At 34.8% G+C, this 23143-nt stretch overlaps 1 protein-coding gene across 1 annotated transcript in view; it reads left to right on the plus strand.

The window, feature by feature from the left end:
* The window catches only part of LOC132102784 (serine/threonine-protein kinase ULK4-like), a 261675-nt gene that overhangs the window by 94101 nt on the left and 144431 nt on the right, over positions 1-23143 (plus strand). Inside the window, exons 23-30 of the mRNA XM_059507432.1 lie at positions 1779-1912; positions 2305-2426; positions 9854-9910; positions 10136-10187; positions 11119-11213; positions 16034-16085; positions 17397-17577; positions 18570-18662. Coding sequence (XP_059363415.1) covers positions 1779-1912; positions 2305-2426; positions 9854-9910; positions 10136-10187; positions 11119-11213; positions 16034-16085; positions 17397-17577; positions 18570-18662 — 786 coding nt within the window. The remainder of the gene's footprint in view (positions 1-1778; positions 1913-2304; positions 2427-9853; positions 9911-10135; positions 10188-11118; positions 11214-16033; positions 16086-17396; positions 17578-18569; positions 18663-23143) is intronic.

Consider the following 23143-nt stretch of genomic DNA (forward strand, 5'->3'; position numbering starts at 1 on the left):
ATTCACATTGTTTCTTGTTTTGAAAGTGACATCTGTGTTATCAGAGCTTCATAGGTTACTGCTTTTTCCCCTCACTGAAATTTGACCTTCATGCACAATACACAGGTCTTCTCAAGCAATATGATAGGCGTTACACCAGGAATAAGAATAAACTTTTAAGAATAAACGTATTTATTTATTTAACTTCTTTATTCAGATCTAAACCATCTTTATTAACTGAAAATCTCATCATAATCTCAAATGGCATTTTCATACTTGGTGCAAAGAGACATGCCTTGTGTGATGTCAGTTGATGTTAATTGCAGTTGATTCTCAAAGTCTAGTAGAGTTTGAATATGCTTAAGCGCAAAAAAAAGAAATGTTGTTTAGTGAAAAAGATGTTTAGTGAATAGTGAATGTTTGATCCTTGGGCCAAAGTGTTGAAGACACTTATGAAGCAAATGGTAACTCAAATTGCTTTTCTTTCTTTTATCCTTTTTTTTTTTACCTCCCTATTCCTTTAACATGGTGTATATGTCAGAGGTAACACTACAGTAATCAACAGTAATTCTTTAGAATGGCCTGATCCTCACTTCTGCCCAAGTGCTATCACCTCTTTTCTTATTCATGTTCTTCACTGTATCCAAGACACGCATAACAAAAGCATGAATATTATGCTGGCTACTTCTGTTATGAGTTCCATCTGAGGTTGTAGTGAATTGATTAGTTTGAAATACAAGAGGTGAGGCTGAATCAGTGAATGCTGTGTTGATAAAGAGATAAATAGACAGTCGTAGTATTCAACAATACTATGTGCACATATGAGCAACTGCTTTGTGATGCATTGCTGAAACTACTACTTAATTATATATTATTTATATATGAAAGAAATAATCCTACAGTTTATATTGTCATTTATTAGGCAGTACATTGTCACATATTGTAATGACAGAGACACAGACATAGATAGATAGATAGATAGATAGATAGATAGATAGTTGAACAATTGTGTGTATTTGTTTAATTACAAATATTGATGTAAAATGTTAACAAAGGATTTGCACATTTTATTCAAAGAAAAAAAAATATTTCAATTTTTGTCATCATCATTTGTACCACATAATGCTATCAAACTCAATTCATGGTTTCAGATGTGGCTGGAATTATACTGGCAAGAAGAGAGAGAGAAAAAAAGACAACATTGATGATCCATAAATATAGTTCACAAATGTTTGGGCACTGTTGGTGGAAAAATTTAAATAATGTGTAAAGGTTTTGTTGTTGATTGTTGTTCTAAAAGTCTAAAAACATCCATAAAAAGAACAACATTTATTTCATTATGCCTCAGGGATTCTGCTTGTATCATAGATAATGTAAGATCTAAAGCAATTCCCAGAATCCCAGGAGATCTGATCCAAGCTTTTACTAAGAGAACACCAACCCCATGAATCAATCCTAATATGTTGGTTTGCATGTGTGAATCAAGTCGCATTCATTCATCTCTAATTCAGCCTCCAATTTTCATACCTTATACACTTCAAGTTCAATTCCTTGCCAGATGCATCTTGTTTTTCTCTGGTCTTTTCAGCCAGGCGGACAGACCTCATTCCCTTCCTAATGTTGTTTCAGGATCAACACCATTTCATCTCCATTCTGTCACCCCTCAAGCTGTTGAGTGTAATTGATTAAAACCATCCTCACCCCACTGTGTGTTTCAGATCTGACTCTTGCTCTCCCTTTCTCTGTTTGGTCTGAGTGTCTGCAGATGAATGATAATGTTTTGCCAACCCTTCTCTCAGGCTGGTGATGTACATTGAAAGAGACGTCCGAAAGGCCACGCCAGGAAAGGAGCAACAAAGCGGCAATGAATACCTATCAAAATGCCTGACCCTCCTCATCCGTCACACCGTGCACGAACTGCCAGCCATCCTGGGTAAATCAATCACAATACACCCAAAAAATAGGAAAAAAAAGGGAATGCAAATAATTCACTTGAGAAGGAACAGAATGAAATGGGCAAAACGAAGCAGGAGCAATGAGAATGAACATTGAATTTGATTGGCCTCTCTTTAATTATCTTTCTGATTGAATACGTGAGCAGGCTATCATGTATCGACCTGTTCCTCCTTTTTCATTTGTGAATCGGTGCCGCTACACACCACTGCTCCCCCATGAAAACGGTTCAAACTGGTTCAGTTCTTCCTGCGGGTTTCATCCCAAAACAGTGATGCACCTGCCCAAACTGATCATGACGGTTTGTTTTGTGATTGGCTGATTTTCTGATTTTGATTTTGAAACTGATCTGTTTTTGTGGGCTTTCTGTAGATGAGATCCTGTCCGTGTTAGGCAGCATTGTGGGAAGGAAGCACCCCTCTCCTACGCAGTCCCGTCAGCTGAAGCAGAGCCTCCCCATGATGGCTGTGGTGCTGCATCTGCTCACCTCACAGGTGTGTGTCTGTGTCAGGTCTTGCTATATTTACCTTTTTGCTAGTTATTTTGGGTTTTCGTTTTCCACAAGGATCGAACAGCCAGAAAAAAAAAAAAGTGAGGTCCTTCACAAGCTATATTCTGTGAATGTGCAAGACTTTAGATTAATTATCCACTATAGGTAAATATCTAGAAAAATAACAATGCAATAAAAGATTAAACTAATAGTGCTATAAGCCATTGTGTTTATGATTATGATAATAAATTCAATTAATTGGAAAATAAATACCAGTTCATTATCTTAAGCAGTATAACAAGCTGTTTAGGACAGCTAAAAATAACTGGAAGCGAATGACACTGGAAGCCTCATACATTCAACATGCAAATAGCTGCACACAGTATTATAACCATATATGCAAACTTCAAAATATACCTTTTTGAGATTAAAATAGGTCATCTACGAGATTTGTGTAGATCCCATGAGAAAATGGGGGGGGGGGGGGGCTTTTTACAGTACCAACCCAATTCTGTACCCACTCGAAATCAACGGGTTCCAAACTCTTTTGAGTGCGCTGTAGTTTTTAATTACAAAATCAAAAGTTTCTATTCACAACGTGTTTTGCAGCGTTGAGCATTGTAGCCAATCACAAGCATCTCTGTTGAAAGCAGTGACCAATCAGAGGTGTTTCCGGCAGGTTAGTCAGAATCCGCTCTGAGCTCATTTTTGTTTTTGCAAGTTTACAGAGTTATACACACTCACAGATCTTCCTATTATAATGAGATAAAAAAAGAAAACATTCACAATGTAAATCAGATATTCATTGTGCAGTTAGTTTTTGATTAAGTTCGTGAGTAAGTTCGGGTCAGTTGCGCTATAAAGGAAGCCACCTTTGCTCTGTTTCTTTACAAACTTTATTCACAATTTGAAGAAAAGTTTTGTTTGTCTAAGAGGGCCAAATGTCCACATATACTGTTTCAGGAATGACAAACGCAAGTGAATCTGCTAAATTTTGCCACAAATCATGATAGACAGTGATAACACTAGCAATGGGCGGAATGAAACATCTGACGAACCGATGTCAAATTAGAGCTGTGCATTAAGGGACGCAGAGTAACAAAACAAAGGCGGCAAGTTACCAGCTTTTACAGTTAAAGATAGAACTTAAAGCACACTTTCTGATGTGTCTTTTTAAGGCAATGCTCAAAAAAATGTAGATTTTAAATTAAAATCTAAAAAAAAAAATATATATATATGAATGCATTATTTAATTATTATACCATTAATAATTAACTTAATTTGTAGTTATCTAGTTATGTATTTAAATAATTAACCCTACTAGGCTGTTGGTGTCTGGGCATATTTATTTATTTATACTTAAATGACACGTGATTTACTGCACTTGCTATACTTCATAGTCATCTTTTTCTAAATCCAAAAGCAAGACGTGGAAAAAAAAACTAGGGAGTGGTCATTTTATGTCATTTTCATGTTTTATTTCATTTCAGTTTTCCACCAGGAGAGTTTTATTGTCATCATGAATGAAAGTGAACCATTTAAAGTGAAATTTTTGCAGAGTTAAATAATAATAAAGGCTTTAAACTATGATGTGTTTATAAAAATGTAGGGTTTTATTTGAGGTTGTGTTGGAATGGGGGGGGTTCCTTTTGTCACCATTTTCACACATGATGAGTCCCTGTATTTTAAAGATAAATTGGATATGAGTGATTCACAGTCTGTTCAGGCCAAGTACGCTTTATGTCAGATCAGAACATACACCTGGAACATCCAAATACCACTTAGTCACAGTGTTCCTTCAAGGGTCAGAAATTAACAGGGGGCTTTGCAAAAAATGGCACCAAAATTAAAAATAAAATAAAATAAATAAATCAAGATAAAGGGGCAAAAATTGCCCATACACAATTAAATGTGTTATGTCTTTTTTATTTATTTATTGATGGCTGTATGCACTTTATTGGCCTTCTATTGGACTATTGAATAGTAACACCCATTAACTGTCATTATAAAGCTTGGAAGAGCCAGGCTTTTCCAAGCTTTATTTTTTTATATATATCTATATATATATTTTTTTTTAATATATATATAATACCAATCTCCGATTGGATTCATCTGAAAAAAGAAAGTCACAAACACCTAGGATGGCTTGAGAGTTAGTAAATAATGGGTTCAGTATAATATTTTGTGAACTATCCCTTTAAAAGCTTTTGAATACATGGGTAAAATTGTAATGTACGCAGCATATATGTTCATCAGTACGGATGATAAAAGAAAACAGAAAATAATTGTTTTAAGTAGATGTGCAACTTAAAATACTGTGCATAGTAATGTTGTACATTTTACAGTAGTTTTGAATTTAAAGTAGTCATATTGAATTTAAGTTAAATATATATTAAATGCGCTGTTTTTGACAAATATAAAAAATGCCAGAAAAATGCCAAAAGATGTTTGTGGTTTACTCCAATATTGTCTTAAGTAGGCACTTCAGTTTAACAATTACTTTGCAATCATTAAAAAATATGTGTAACAGCTGTGGGGATTGGTGTCGTGGTGGGCAAGTGGCGTAACCGATTTTGCGGCAAGCCTAGTTCTATATAAAATTAATGTGTGCAACATAATTGTATTCTAGGCATACTACATTGATCATGTTGTCATTATCCTGTGACCTATAATGGCAGTTGCCATTCACAACTCCTCTCCTGTTGCCTCGTGGGATAGTAAAGTCTCCATAAAGTGTCCAACTGCCTATAGTAGTAGATTATCTGGACTGCTTTTGCATGCTGTTTTATGAAAACTGTTTATACAGTCACACATATTGTTTTTCGCCTAGTATATATTAGAGAAGAATGCATATTCATCATTGTCATAAGTACAACAATGGTCAAAAACATGAGGTTATTTTTTGAAGTGTAGAGAGGTATTGTGATAGATAATGGTTGAAAAGAGTAAATTTGTAAATCATTACTTGTCTTTTAAACTAACTACAAAATAAACTTTTCAGACTCTCATCCACCTCTCACTTTATTAAAGGTCTTCATCTGAAGAGAAAATAAAGAAAGGATGTGCCATACCTGCCTGTCATGCACCAAGTGTAATCACTGTCTGTGTCAGAATGAAATGATCTATTAAAGAGCTTTCCGGTTCAGCTTCAGCTTGCACACACACACACACACACACACACAGAGATTATTACCAGTTGCCAAACAGTGCAAAATTGGATTTACTTCTGACACACTCAGTCACACCAAAATTAATATGAAGGCATCTGGTGTTCTCAGAGAAAGATGTTTGTCAGTGCGCAGAGTTGATGAGTCTCTCTGCTGATTTAATATACTTTTACATTCGGCCAGGATTTGCCATGGAGACTCAGTAGCAGATTGAGTCGTCTCATTTGAAGGGGTCTGAGCTGATAGAGCTGTCAGTCTGATAGTTCCACTGTCATTAACTCATCTAAGGAGGATACACTGAGGTCCATTAACACAGAGCTGCAGTGGGTGGCTTAGAGTGGTATTAGGCAGTTCTTTTGATTGTTTGTGTGTCTGTCTGTTTTAATGGTCCTCACAGTGAGTTGTGTTGGTGTAGTGCCAGTCTCAGAAAGCACATCCACAGATCACCCACAGACATTCACTGGCCGCCTGATGCATTTTGCACTTAAATATGGCAAATATTTTTCCAAATGCCTGATCTTAATGGCTGATGAAATTGCTTGGAGATGGTTTCTCCAGTGATAGCTTCCTAAGAAGAAAGACTCACTCACTGGATTTGTCTGTCTTATATATATATATATATATATATATATATATATATATATATATATATATATATATATATTATATATATATTTTTTTAATGTATTTTTTATTTTATTTTATTTTTTATTTGCCTTCCTCTAAAAATAAACTTTGGCTAGGGATGCACAATATTATCAACCTGATATCGGAATCGATCAATAATGGTTTTAAATGTAAATATCGGCATCAGCCCGATATGAAAAAATATGCAGATATGTCTTTGCCAATAAGAGGAATGCGTTAACAAACATATGCTTAGGGAGTGCTAGTGATTAGATCACGTCAGCATTGTTTTGCCTGAATGAGGATTAGATTCACTGGATCGCTGAATTTAATCTGTGAAAGCAGGTAATGAATGATGCATTAGGTATGTGAAATTGTAAACAGTAATAGCACGTGCAGCAGCGGCAGCCTTTCCTGGGTCCTAATGCTCGTTTGGTGAGGAGTTTAAATCTGTAGGGGGCGTTGTTGGCCTACTTCTAATTTAAAGTAAAATAGCCTAAACAAGTAACATTTAGACCATGTTTTGATATATAGTTTATTTATAGTTATTTTCAAAGCTTCAATGTAGTGTCAAAAAACCTTCATAATTGTTTATTTAATTCTAACAAATAACTTCTTGTTAAAAACTAACCAAACTTAAAAATATTTTTTCTTATAATTTCTGCACATGAGAGACTTGTTGTTTCTAAACAAAAGGAAATATATCAGTATTGATATCGACCAAAATGAGTCGAAACATTTTGGCATATTGGATATTGGCAAAAATCTAATTTCATGCATCCCTAAATGTGGCTGGTCATTTTCTTGTGATCTAAGAAAGATAATGTTAAATATGGTTAATTTTGTTACAGATCTGAATTTTGGGCTCAGTAAGTTTTTTTTTGAAAGCAATTATTACTTTCATTTAGCAAAGACATGTTAAATTGATGGCAGTGTTTCCCATACATTGATTTTTATTTGTGGTGGCGTGCCACAATATCAAAACTGACTGCCACAAATAGATTTTCCAAAGGCTTTTAATTTGTTGAATAAACATGAGATGATAATAAGAAATGTTCTTGAGCAGTAAATCAGCATATTATAATGATTTCTGAAGGGTCATTTGAGGATGGCTGATTTGAAGACGCTGAAATATGAGATGGACAGTGTTGGGGAAAGTTACTTTTAAAAGTAATACATTACAATATTGCGTTACTTCCTAAAAAAGTAACTACCCTATTTTCCGGACTATAAGTCACACTTTTTTTCATAGTTTGGCTGGTCCTGCGACTTATAGTCAGGTGCGACTTATTTATCAAAATTAATTTGACATGAACCAAGAGAAATGAACTAACAGAAAACATTACCGTCTACAGCCGCGAGAGGGCGCTCTATACTGCTCAGTGCTCCAGTGCTCTTCTAAATAAATGCGACTTATAGTCCGGTGCAACTTATGTTTTTTTTCCTCGTCATGACTTATTTTTGGACTGATGTGACTTATACTCAGGTGCGACTTATAGTCCCAAAAGTACGGTAATTACATTACTTAGCTACTTTTTTATTGAAAGTAATGTGTTATGTTACTTTTGTGTTACTTTTTTAAATCTGGGCTGGGCTTGCTTGTTTTTTTTTATTTAAATATAAAAAGTTATATTTTTGTCAAAGGTAAAAGCCCTTTCACTCCAAAAGCCTCAGGCTGAAGGAAATGTAAATTCACATCTGTACAGTAGAACACAGAAGTTCAACACTCTTCAGCAATAAAAACAAAAGAAGAAATGCTAGTTTATCTTACATAATTTTTGCTTATTAGTTGATTACATAATTTTTGATATTGTTGAATTGGATCATCAAAGGTCAGAAGCAAATTTGTTAATAAAATGGGATTAAATACATAAAATATATTTGTGCTATTTAACATATTTAATTTTTGCAGCTTTGAGTCACATCTAAATCATATCTAAGTCAAAACGAAATCTTATTTTTATTTTTGTGAGTGCGTCAGTTGAATTAATGCATGTTCACATTTATTCTAGAACTAAAGTAACATCTTACTCCCGATTTCTCTCAACAAGGGGACATGAGATCTTTCAATCAATAAATGGGAAAAAAAGTAACTGCCGTTACTTTTTTTAAAAAGTTACTCAGATATTTTCTTGTAAATTAAAAAGTAATGTGTTACTTTACTAGTTACTTGAAAAAAGTAATCTGATTACGTAACTCGCATTACTTGTAATGTGTTACTACCCCCAACACTGGAGATGGATATATGAAAGGTTTGATTTTTTCTTTTCTTTTTTCACTGAATAATGCAGATATTTACATTTGTGTTATTCCACATTTGTGATGGCTTTACTGACATTTGAAATGTTATTTTAAATGTCCAAACTTTGGTCAGTCCACTTCCTGCCTAAGTGGGCGGTTCTTGGCTAGAATAAGCTGCAGTGTGGGCTAGACTTCATGCCTGTAGTCAGAAGTCTAGCTACACCAGTCCAGTGTGTGTGTGTTCTGTTATTAAGAAAAATGCTGTAGGGCATAGCTGGTTGTCTTCCCAGTAGCAGGTTGGTCTGCATCTTTGAGACTTCACTGGCCTCTTATGGCCTTGAGCCTCGTGTGCGTGATCTCTTCAGCTGCTGTGTGGTTCTGTGAGGCATCGTGCTCTTGTAATGTGAGAGCATGCCTCTGTGTTTGTGCATCCATACATGCATTCATGTGATGATCTTTCTCTGTTGTCTCATCTGTTTCTCTGGCCTGTTGCTTCACTGACAGCCAGCACACTACACTGACACTGACACTCACACTCACTCATCAGTCACAGGGGTCAGCACAAAGGGTCAGGTCCGGTGTGTTTCTCAGAGGCAAGAGTGGATAAGAGCTCAATACCTCACTGTCCAGGTCTATGACCTCTGTCCTCACATGATTACTGTTCTACAGCACAAACATGAACCCCTTCATTCTCACACCAGCGCTGAAGTCCTCAAGAGAGGAGGATCACATCCCAGGATGACATTGTAAATGGAACACACTCGAATACCACATCTTCTGTTGCTTAGTCAAAATGGTGCATAATGGTGAAACATGTCCTCTGACAGAACAGCAGGGCTTTGGAACATTTTCTCATAAACCGGCTGAACATTTTGCGATTTTTTTTTTTCTGTCCTCTACAATCGTTGCTTGTCAGATGGTACGGTAGGATGTGTCCCGGATGAGATCTTGGGTAAAGCCCACGGCAGACTTTAATGGTGACATTCCTCAGTGACATTAACATTCTGTAAGATGTGCATAGAAGCTGGGATTTTAGTCACGATTGACAGCGTTGAGTGTCTAGAGCGCAGCAATGCGGCCTAAAAATTCTGAACCTGCCAGAAGATTCATTACAAAGGCAATTTATTGGCCATCGGTGAGCATGATGCATTAATAGATCCAAGACTGCCAATTTTGCAGTACGATGAAAGAAATCTGCAGCGCACATTCGGCTGTGTTCAAGACAACTGTAAAACTTCATAGCCACTAAAGCTCAAGTGAAGACTGACAGTTTTTGGTGGAACTCAAATGGAATAAGACTCAAGAGTAGTGAATAGCAATGTTGTACAGTGTTGTAGGTTGGGGAAGTGTCTTTTAGACTACATCGCTTCATGACTCTGCCTGTTTGCTTTGACAGATCTTCCGACCACAGGTGGTGACTGAAGCCTTTCTCGTCAAATTTGGAAAACTGCTGGTGAGTCTCTCAGTTTAGTTATTATTGTTAAAATGTCTTGTAAATGTTTCCTTTTTAAGCCATTTGCTTTATAATCACAAAGTACTGTTTGCACGTTTGGGGTTGGTAAGAATTATTTATTTATTTTTAAATATTTTGTTTTTGTTTATAACTCATATAATGAATGAATGATCGACATTAAAATGTGTAAGTTTAAATATCTCTTTTCTCTTTCACTATGGAAAGAATCACGTAACCTCCATTGACTCTAATGAGACGAGTTTGGGAAGTGCTATAGGTAAGTTTTTTTTTTTTTTTTTTTGCAGTTTTTTTTTTTTTTCAAACTCTTCAACATCTCTTTCTGTGATTTTTACTTTAAACCATTCTTGAGTGATCAAGGGACTTTGCAGATTTGTACGGGAGATCGAATGTAGTTAAACTGTTGATGTCTTCCAGTGTAATATTATTATTATATTTTATTTTTATTTTATTTTTTCCAGTCATTGCTTAAATATTAATTGTTAAAAAAATAGATTTCTGTTTTATTCCTACATTTATGCCTTCTATGATAATTTTATCCACAATTATTACACGGCTCTGTGGAATACTTGATTCTGCTTGGTCAGTTGTGACATTCCAATGTATGTTATTCCTTGATAACAACCGGTAAAAGCTGACAACACAGGCTTATCCGGATAACAGCAGTTGGCACTGTACTCTTGCTTAAACAATTTTTTTCTTGGTGGAAGCTTTGTGTTTATTTAGCTAACAAAATATTAAAACTCGATTCAAAATGGTGTACAATTATTTAATTATGCCATCCTGCTATCGCGGACTCGCTCACATTTCATACAAAAGCAGCTGCTGCCATTTTGCTACAATTGTTTTGTACGCTGTAATGGATTATAAGAGAACTCACAAACTGGTAATGTTTTAAAACATTTTCTTCTTAATTCTTTTATTGCCTTAATTATTTTTGTGGTGAAATGCTGTGTAATAAGTGGTTTGACTGCACCGTTTCCTTTAAATGTCCATCTAGTTTGAATTTGATGCTTGCTCGCAACTGCTGTCAATCAATATTTCACATCCAATTATTTAGTTATGTGGCAAGTAGCCTTGTAATAAGTGGGATAATGTACATCCAACTTTGCATCGGGGTCCTGATCACCCTGTCCGACTTTATTCTAAGATTACAACCAGCTGGATGTACATTATCCCTTATTTAACAGGTCAAGCAGCATCCGAGGAACTGATCAGAAACACACTATCTGCAGTGGAGGCCATTTCCCAACATCCCACTCTTCTCGGCCTCTATCACTGCACTGTGAGTATATATACATATATATATCCCTTTGTGCTGTTCTGCTATTCATTTTGTGTCTCCCAATTATTTATAATCCAACAGCTTTTAGCTACATTTTGTTGAAGTTTGTTATGGGACTGTTGCACAATTTTCACAACCATGCTTCTCTCCCCAAGAAAGTGTGTGTAAGGTGTTGATGAAAATGTTCAGGCAAAGTTAAACCCTCTATTTGGCCCCATTCAGCCATTTAAACTTTCCCTCCATAAAGAAAGGCTCACAAACACAATATTATCAAGCTGTGTATCAGAGCAGCAAGGGCCACATTCACATCTAACCTGAGATCTCACGTCAACATGCCTGACGGAGCTACAACTGAGATCACAGCTGCCCTCTGTCCAGCACTATTATTCTCACAAACCTCTCAGCAATAGGAAATCACTCAGGAGTGAAGGGAGTGTGTATATCTATCTGTGGGTAAAGCTTTTGTAATGAGTATTGACATGCTTTCTGTAGTACTGATGCATCAGGAAGTGGTGAGAGGACACTCTGATACTCTATAATAGGAGAAGGCACCTTAATTACAGTTCGCCAGGAGTCATTAGATCCTATTTTTCACTCTCAAAACACACACACACATACACACACGAACACACACACACACATACACACTATATAGCATGTGAATGTCTGGTTTATTGAAACCAGTACTAATGAGGATTATAGACACAAAGTTCAGTGGGAAGGTTCCATGAAACCATAGATGCCAAAATGTTTTTCCAAAAAATGCTGTAATAGTACTTGAATGGGTCAAGATGTGATGCATCAAATTAATAATAAATGAAAATTATATGATATTATATTTAGGGCTGGGCAAGTTAACAAGTTAATTGAATAACACCGATCATTATTTCATCATGTGTTAACACAGTTTTTTTTTAGTATTATGAAAATCCGTTGCTCACTGGCTCTGAATACACATACAGACAAATCATGAGTCACAGGAGGGGATGCTCCCGATCAAATTATTTAGGCTAAGCATCCGCATTCACAAACCACTGTCCAGTGTTATTTTTAAACATAAAATTATGCAACGAGCTCGTAATCACGACTTCATAAATTAGAAATAGGAAGTTTTCGATAGCACGTGAAGACTGCAGAGAAGCGCTCTCGCTCAACACATAGAGTGGATTGTTTGGTTAACTTTGTGGTATATTATTTTGAGGCGTATTAGATGCAGTAACAAACGGCCCTCCCACAATATATTGCTTTACGCATCTATCGCTTTTGCCACACAGAAATATTCACACAATCATGCAGCACGTATCAGAAGATGCGACTCCGGCACGGTTAAGCTTTCACACTCACTGATCTACAAACTCAATTCCAAAAAAGTTGCGACACTGTCCAAATTGGGAATAAAAACAGAATGCAATGATGTGGGAGTTTCAAATTACAATATTTTATTTAGAATACAACATAGATGACATATCAAGTGTTTAAACTGAGAAAATGTAACATTTTAAGGGAAAAAATAAGTTGATTTTAAATTTCATGGAATCAACACATCTCAAAAAAGTTGGGACAAGGCCATGTTTACCACTGTGTGGCATCCCCTCTTCTTTTTATAACAGTTTGCAAATGTCTGGGGACTGAGGAGACAAGTTGCTCAAGTTTAGGAATAGGAATGTTGTCCCATTCTTGTCTAATACAGGCTTCTAGTTGCTCAACTGTCTTAGGTCTTCTTTGTCTCATCTTCCTCTTTATGACGCGCCAAATGTTTTCTATGGGTGAAAGATCTGGACTGCAGGCTGGCCATTTCAGTACCCGGATCCTTCTTCTACGCAGCCATGATGTTATTGATGCAGTATGTGGTCTGGCATTGTCATGTTGGAAAATGCAAGGTCTTCCCTGAAAAAGACGACGTATGGATGGGATATGATGTTCTAGAACTTGGATATACCTTTCAGCATTGATGGTGCCTTTCCAGATGTGTAAGCTGCCCATGCCACATGCACTCATGAAACCCCATACCATCACAGATGCAGGCTTCTGAACTGAGCGCTGATAACAACTTGGGTTGTCCTTGTCCTCTTTAGTCCGGATGACATGGCGTCCCAGTTTTCCAAAAAGAACTTCAAATTTTGATTCGTCTGACCACAGAACAGTTTTTCACTTTGAGATATGGCTTCTTATTTGAACTATAGAGTTTTAGCCGGCAACGGCGAATGGCAAGGTGGATTGTGTTCACCGTCAATGTTTTCTGGAAGTATTCCTGAGCCCATGTTGTGATTTCCATTACAGTAGCTTTCCTGTATGTGATGCAGTGCCATCTAAGGGCCCGAAGATCATGGGCATCCAGTATGGTTTTCCGGCCTTGACCCTTATGCACAGAGATTGTTCCAGATTCTCTGAATCTTTGGATGATATTATGCACTTCAGATGATGATAACTTCATACTCTTCATACTTTTCTTTCTGATATTGCTCCATTATTTTTCGCCGCAGCATTGGGGGAATTGGTGATACACTGCCCATCTAGACTTCTGAGAGACACTGCTACTCTGAGAGGCTCTTATATGTACATTTAACTTTTCCGGCCTCTTATTGCTACCTGCCCAACTTTTTTGGAATGTGTAGCTCTCATGAAATCCAAAATGAGCCAATATTCTGCCCGACATTTCAAAATGTCTCACTTTCAACATTTGATATATTATCTATATTCTATTGTGAATAAAATACAAGTTTATGAGATAAATTATTTAAATTATATATGTTAATTATTCCATTCCTTTTTTACTCACAATGTTTTACAATTTTACAAACAGTGTCGCAACTTTTTTGGAATCGGGTTTGTATAACTGAACCGCGCTCTTGCCCACCTCTTCCAACCGACCCAGGGACTGTTGAACAAAGCAATCACACTCCTCAAACGAACCAGGCTTTGGGGGTTAAGATTGCCTAGTGTGAGCACACCCTAATTATTCTCCTGCATCCCGCACACACAAGTCTCTACCCGCCCATCAAGTGTTGTCCTGCGCCGCACTCTGCTGCAATGGGTCCAGTGATCGTGCAGGTCTCTGATAGGAAGGTGCCTGTTATAATGTTATGATCGAGGCTCTGGACTCTGAGTATAACTTGTTTTTCTATAACAAACTATAAAATACTTTCTATAAAATGTTCATGTCCTGGCAGTGACAAATAGCTTGTTTTATATTTAATTTAATTACATTAATGTTATGTTAAGATTTACAATAAATATTTTTACTGCTTATATGTAAAAGGAATACTGCTGTAAAAAAGCACCTTATTTGCTTAAAGTGTTTGCAAACCAAATGCTATTGCACTTTTGTTCATATAGCAGTAATTTTAAATGAAAAAATACACTACACACAATACACTACTTTTGAATGCATTATTAGTTTTGTGCATAACAATGCGATTAATTGTGATTAATCACAGACAATCATGCGATTAATAGTGTTAAAATAAAATGATCATTGCCCAGCACTAATTATATTATATTATATTATATTATATTATATTATATTATATTATATTATATTATATTATATTATATTATATTATATTATATTATATTATATTATATTACAAAATTACTGTTTTAATTATTTATTTTATTTATTTATTTTATCAAATAAATGCAGGTAACGCATTTGATGAAGAAAATAGACTTCTTAAAAAATTGCAGAACAACTTATTTTTATTACCATGCAATATGTACAAACTGTGAAAAATTTCAATCATAAAATGTAAAAAAAATATTATATAATTAACATTACAAATACTACTACTATTACTAATTTAATTAATTTAATTTTAATTTATGCATTTAGCAGACGCTTTTATCCAAAGTGAATTACAGTGCATTCAGGCTATCAATTTTAACCTATCATTATTATCATCTATTATTAACTACTAATGATAATACCTTAAGTATCTATAGCTTATCATTGCTTATTAACTTAATGCTTATTACTTTTAAACTTAAAAATCATTTTGAAAATTTAAAAATTTAAAAATTTGTTTGACATTCTCATTAAATGTATATTTTAGTTGAATAGTATAAGAGTTTTTTCAAAACCATATGAAGCCAGCAAGAATAGAAAAAGTAATTTCTAAGAACAAAGCACATGTGTTTAACTAGATTTTAAAAATATTTTCCTTTTCTTTCTCAAGGACACTTATACATTATTGACCCATATTAATGGCTGTCTGGGTAGAAAACGTACTTGATACTAATGTTCAAACATACATCAACTAAGCTACAGAGAAAGAATTACCATTATACTGACATTCATGACAAAGGAGCTGGCAAGAGATCAAAGATGTGCCGCAGGTTTAGCAAAGCACCTCTATAAAACTTGCAGCTCGCTGAAAAGAAAAATCTGTCTTACAAAAGAGACAAGAAGAGGAAAATTCATAGATAACCTTTACAATATGTTACTTTGGTTTTTCTTTTCATCAGAGAGAGTGAAATCCTTTATTTGGGAGATGCCCACAGCTATCCACATTAAGACACCTGTCCACAAGGTTTGCTGCCATGCGGCTGATTGTAGTTGGTAATAATCGTAAAACCTGGTTCTAATTTTCGAAAGAGCTGGCGTAAGGCCTTTTGTTGGAACACACTTTCTATGATCAAAGGGCAGAGCTGACATCACATTTCCATGCAAATTGGAGCTCTTCAGAGCACTCTCTCAGTCTTCTACTTCCAGCTGTTTCACTTTCACTCACGCTGTGTGTGTGTGGTCTGGTGAGACTAAGCACATGTAGGAGAGATTTCTCACTTTTACAATAATGCACTTCTCTCTTTGTTTCCCCAAGGTTGTGGATTTGATTGCACCACCTCTGGCATCTCTGGCCTTCAGTAAAAATGGTGAGTGTGTGAATATTTATACAGTCTTCCATAAGTATTGGAACAGTAAAGACAAAATTGTTCTGTTTGCTGTGGAGTTAAGAAATTTGTAAATATGATTCAAAGATTAATATAAGACAAAACTACAGAATGTCAAATTTTATTATTGGTTGATTCAACACAAAGATGTTTTACCAGCTAAGAAGATCAGCACTTTTAGAGTTTCAGCTGGGAAAAACAACAGTAGTTGATGACAGACTACACAGCAAGATGCAAACCTCTGATCAGCACCAAACATACAAAGGCAAGATTCTTCACAAATGTGAGGCAGTAGAGTTTTGGAACTGAGTTGATGGACCGATAAGACAAAGCTTAACCTTTATCTAAGTGATTGGAAAGCAACAGTGTGGAGAAAAGAGGGAAATGCAAATGATCCTAAGCATACAACCTCATCTGTAAAGCTTGGTGGAGGTGGTGTCATGGCATGGGCATGCATGGCTGTCTCTAGAACAGGACCTCTTCATTTTAATGATGACTTAATGCATGATGGCAGTAGCAGAATAAATTTGGAAGGGTACAAAATCATTTTGGCTACCAAAATCCATAATGCCACCAAACTCATTAGTAAGCACTTCATATTGGATCATGACAATATTAGCTTTTAATCTTTTATATCCACCTTAAATTCAACTGTTCTAATACTTATGCTCACATCAAATAGTGGGATGAACTCTTATAGTGCTGTCCTTTTTATTTGGTAAAACATGTATGTGTCAAAAGACCTAATAATGAAGTGTGACATTCTGTAGTTTTGTCGCATATTCATCTTTAATCATATTTGCAAATGTCTTGACTCCACAGCAGAGAAAGCAATTTTATATATATATATATATATATATATATATATATATATATATATATATATATATATATATATATATATATATACAGAAATAAAGATATTTCATTTCCTAGCTGCTGTAATACTTAGAAAAAACAACATCATAAGACATTGCCCCATAGGCCTGTGCAGTTAATCCAAAAATGAATCCAAAGGTTTATCCAAAGTTATTAATAATAATATAATTATTAATATTTATTTATTTCTGTAAATACATTTATTGATAGCCAGATTTTGGATTTGCTATACATTTCAAGCATTTTGAGCATAAACCTTTAGAACAAAAATGTTTTTAAGATCATGAGAAAAAACCGTCTCTCTTTTCTTTGAATAAGAGTTATGGATATGTTGATTGTATTATATTTATATTAGCTTTTTGCATGCATGTGAGAAAGTATATATCTAACCCTTCTGCTGTGTGTGTGTCCCAGTGGAATGGCGTATTGTGAGTTTGCGTGTGCTGTCAGAGATCACGCTGCTGCTGCTGAGCCAAGACGAGGTGGAAGAGAGAGAGAGAAATGGAGGGAGAGAACGAGAGGGAGAGTGGGAAGGTGAAGGCATCTCCTCCAACACTCGCTTGCTGACGCTCATCTCTGAGGCCCTGCTGCCACAGTAAGACTCACCACTCACTTACCTATATTCTGCTCTCTGTTTACTCCTCCATCCTCGCTATTTATTGAAACTAAGATTGTGTCCTAACCAGGCATGATGTGATGTGAAGTTTCCAGCAACGAGCAATTTGTCTGTGCACACAATAGCTGTCAATCAAAATATATATCATGCTTAATGAACAGTGCGTAGAGCAATTTAGGACCAGTGATATTTATTGAGTTTGGCACAAATAGAAACATTGACAAAATGTCTTGTCGCTCATTGCGTATCACTGTTTAGGATAAAACTCGGATGAACCGGAAAGAGAAGGATTTTATAGCTTGCAGATACATGGTGCTGGAAAACCAGGGTATATCTGGGAATTGTAACATTGTGATATATTAGGAAAAGTTAAATTGTTAAAGTTTTATGAAGTCAACAAAAAGTCATTGAAATTTCTATAGAGAATTATTTGATTCAATTTGAGTATATTGGAGCAATTCATTGTGAATTCCAAAATATATGGAATAATAATAATAACGATGATATGCAGACCATTTTCCAATTTTCCATATTTTAAATGTGATTATGAATGACTGAATGCAACGTTGACAATAGTCTCTTAAACTGTACAAAATTCAAAAGCAATATTACAGTAATAGACAATAAGATGATAAATTGTAAAAACTTTAAATAGTAATTTAGAAAAAAGAATAATAATTTGAGATATGTATACATTCAATGAAAGTATATTTTTTGTAAATTTTCACTTCAAAGCAACACGAAAAAATCCCAAAAATATCAACACAATTTTTGTGAAAATCCCGAATAACATCCCGAATATCATCCCGAAATCTTATTGGAATTGTTTCCATTCTCAGAGAATGTGTCAACAACATATAAAAGTCACAATGTTTTTTGAAGCCGCTTTATGACATGAAATAACTTGTATCAAATTGCATACATATTGTGTAGGTTTTTTAAGGTTTTTTGTTTGTTTTTCTTCTCTGCGGGTATGAGAGTCTGCTCCTGGAGCCAGATCCTGTACCAGTATATGCTCTCAAACTGCTGGTGTCCCTCACGGAGCACAGCTCACCCATCAGCAGGTAACCAGCTACACTCTTTATACACACACATTTTATGGGAGTTTGTTCTCAAAGAACAGTATACTAAGAATTTTTACAGCAGAAGTTTTGGACAAATACACTCCTAATATTATCAGCGATACCAGGCACAAGATTGTCTTGAGGCATTTCTTTCTTATGTGTTTCTGTACTCAACCTTATTAGATTATTGATCCTGAAATTTTAAAAGTAGGTCATGCTGAGGAGTAATGAACTTCAGAGATGACGCACATAGTTTTTCACTGCATCCACAGAATCAGCTTTATGCTACAATACTATAAATATAATAACCTTGACTGTATATATTTATAAAGTATATAAATCTATAATAAAATCTTTTGTTAATATGATTTGAAAGCTTTAAATCTGCCTCCCTTGTGGATCTTAGCTTTGCTTGGAACTGTAGGTCACGTATATGATGGCTGATGCCCACACATATACATATACAGCTTTTGGCTTTCATTTCCTGTCCTGTTGTTACCACTTTCCTCTGTGGGCTGTTATAAGTTGTTACCTCCCCCCCCCCCCACACACACACACACACTAACAGACACACTGCAAAGAGCTATTTCCACTCACAATAGTGAAATTAAATTGCGTTCGCCAGCACTTAAAAACACAGTCCTTCTCTTGATGGGTTCCAGGCAAAATGAGATTGCAAGTGAGGGACATTAGCAGGTTCCGTGCTAGCATTGGCGTTCTTTTATTATTGGTTGTGATAGTAGTTCAAACTTTCCAATTATCGAGAACCTTTGGCCACTTTTAGCTTTGTGCAGACAAAATGTGATGTTAAGAGAGTTGTGCTAAATGGCTTATATAAAGTGTTCATTTTATCAGTATTAAGAATTTATGTCTAGAGTGCATCGGCTATTAATGAACTAGTATTTAAGCAGTATGTTTAATTCAAACTCCTAATGGTCTCTGTCTCAGCGAAAAGGAGGAAATGTGTCTCAATGACTTTCTGATTGACTAAAATTAAATTGACTATTTACTCCTTTTTGAACAGTTCAAAAAGTTTGTCACTGAAGGACATATCAGAAATTGTTCAAATTGGTTCAAATAATTTTTTTCACTGCATGATTCAGTCTTTAAAATGCATCACAGAATTCAAGATATCGGGGCTTTGCATTATTTCATATAGTTAATATCACACGAAGAATGCCATTTTTTCCTCCAAAAACCAGCATGATTACAAATGTAATATTGAATGTATACAACAGTTCAATAAACAAAGCCACAGCACTGTTTTGCGTATCTGAGCAACATCACAGCGTTTCGTTCCTGAATGAATCAGAGTTTATATGACTCTGATCAATCGCAATGACTCACTTATTAACAGTGACTTGCTGCCACATACTGACGGTTTTTAATTTCACATTTAAAGTATCATTTCTAATTCTTTTTATTTTTATTTATTACCTAATTTCAAATATCAGTATTCAATGATTTGTTTACATTAATAAAATTATATATGCATGTGTAACTACAAGTTAAATACATTCATGTATTGCATTGAGCAGTGTGTAAATGCATCTAAATACCACTTCAGAAATTCAAATTCAAAGATGAATTTTGTTGATACTGATTTCATGTGCTTGATAACAGCCCAAGTGTCTTATTATTCTAAAAAAGAAAAAAAAAGAAAAAAAAATGGCTTAGTTGTAAAAAGGACCATAAAAGGTAAAAATCTATTTAAACGTATTGGAAAAAATTTGTTTCTATCACTGCTCTGAACTGACCACCACACAGAATATGAAGAATATCAAAGTCAGCTGTCCACGGTAGTCCTTAAGATCAGCACAAAATCAATACAAAACTCAGCTAAATATTGTCTAATTATCGTAATCGATAAAATCCTAGAAAATATTGAGATATAATTTTTTGTCAATATCGCACACCCCTAGCTGCCAGCCGTTTCGTGCAATTGCTGAATGTAAAATTTAACACTGCATACACCATCCTTATCCTTGCCAAAGAGGAGCTCTCTCTCTGTATTTAACCAAACTCAGATTAATTTAGGTGGTTTACGAAAGAAATCTGCCAGTGTTCTTTTCATTTTCTCTTTTCTTCAGCCCTTTACATTTCCCGCAGTTGTTAGCTCCCTTTCACCTGACTGGGTGACTGACAGCTAATATTAACCAGTCTAAAATCTGCATTAAAGTTAAGAATGTAAAGATGAAATCTGTTAATATATAATGTGTTGTTGTGGTGCTCATTCATTTTTGGTGGGTGCTTCTAAATTTTTCCTGGTGCTACACCAGTGCTACCAAGTAAAAAAAGTTAATTTCGAGCCCAGTGTCAATCGGTTAAAATATTTATTGGTGATTAATCACATGATTGGATTGAGTTAAATCATGATTAGTTAAATCATGACAACTTAATCACATTTTTTTTATCTGTTCTAAATATACCCAAAATTAATACTTTTCAAGTTTTTAATACTCTAATCAACATAGGCATGGACAAATATGATTGCCTTATGCAAATGTATGTTTATTATTAGTGAAACCTACAGCATGTAGACTAGACATGTTTCAAAAGTCATAGATGATTTTAGATGTCATAGATGTCCCTTAGACACATGGGGAAAAAAACATAGAAATATCAGACCCCCATTACTTCTCTTTCTTTGCACTGAGCAATTTACTTACACAAGCCTGCTACATTATTTGCAGAATGCAAAATTTACATTTATTATTTATTATTGCATATATATTGCCTCTCTGTGTCCACATACTGTAATTTGATGTAGCCAAATTCTCAATAAAACAGTTTTCATTGTAATATTTTACGGTTTCTGGTGTCAGACAACCAAATTAATATGAAATAATGACTGAAACGTGACCCATAAGAATAATCTGCACAAAAATCCTGATTTGTAATCGAGCTGTCGTCTGATGAAATCAAATACACATGAGATAAAGACAATAGCTGTGCTGTGATTTCGGCTATACTTGCATGTAAAATTAGAGAAGCAACATAATATCTGGTTTAACTTATAGTGCTGCTCCTTTCAGCCACTCGCTAAACAGAGCAGACGCATAGAAAGTAGGGATGTGCATTTTAACCCTCTGAGGTCTAAGGGTATTTTTGGGGCCTGGAGAAGTTTTGTAATGCCCTGACATTTGTGTTTTTTTTCAGTTTCTTATACACATCTAAATGGCTAAAGTCTAATCTCACTGTAATCAGCACAAACTGGGCTATAATAATATGTGAGCAGCATGTATGTACATGATTGTGTTTTTGAGAAAAAAAAATGTTATGCGTGGTTAGTGAAAAACAAAAAATGTTAAATCACTTGAATAAGAAAATAAAACACATACAGAACATTGGTTCCCAGGACTTTTGAGAACTGGAGCTTGTAGCCTAGAATTTTTCTTTCTAAATTGTGAAAATCATATTGTTTACTCACAGAAAACAATATATTGATTTAAATTTTCTAAGACACTTTTTGTTGGTAAAAGTCATATGCGAGTAGGCGTCAACTATCATGAATATCATTGTGATTTACACCTGAGAAGACAAAGGCCTGCATAATGAGCTGCATAATGAGCCATTCAGTCAGCTGTTTGTCTGAGAGGGAGGAGTTACAAGAAAGAATGTGAGGACAAAATAAATCTATATATTTTTATGTTTGTAGTTTATTTAGAATATATTTAATTATCCCACAACATAATTTAATATTCACTTGCGAGTGCAGATAAACAGTTTATTAGGAACAATCAAAGCTGACTTTCAAAACTGAATTATTTGCATCATTACTCCAGTCAAACAATCCTTCAGAAATCCTCAGAAAGATAATGATAATAATAACAATAAATGTTTTTTTGTAGAAAATCTGATTGTTAAAAATCTGATTTTCTACAAAAAACATTTATTGTTATTATTATCATTATTATTATTATTATTGTTATTATTATCATTATTATTATTATTAATGTTGAAAAGAGCTGAGAATATTTTTTCAGTTTTTTGGGGGGGATAAATTGAAAGAACAGCATTGTTTGTTACATTTGTTACATTTATATATATATTTTTTAATTTATTATATATTATCAAGCTTTTGTATGGTATAGTAATGTATATTGTTATTGAAACTTCATAATGTTTCACTTGATTATACAATTTAGTCAGGAATTATAGTTTGGAAAAAGTCTAACTAGTAAAATGTTTACACATTATGTGAAAACTAGTACAAGTATATAAATACATAAAAAGAGACTTACTCATGTTTGTGATCTCTGCTGAATAAAGTGCTTCATTCTTTTTTCTGAGGATATCCAAATCTCAAATCCTGAGTTAATCCACATCACATCTTTTTGGGGTGAAATATGCCTTTTTCCTCTCATCGTGAAGCAAACAGTAAAATAAAAAATAAAAAACTTGAATGGTCTCGCTGCTTTGTTTTCTGTTGTGTGGGCGTATTCAAGCCGCACGCTTCAGTGAAACATTATAATCTGAAT

The sequence above is a fragment of the Carassius carassius genome, chromosome 24 (genome assembly GCF_963082965.1).
Source record: "Carassius carassius chromosome 24, fCarCar2.1, whole genome shotgun sequence".
Classification (NCBI taxonomy): domain Eukaryota; kingdom Metazoa; phylum Chordata; class Actinopteri; order Cypriniformes; family Cyprinidae; genus Carassius; species Carassius carassius.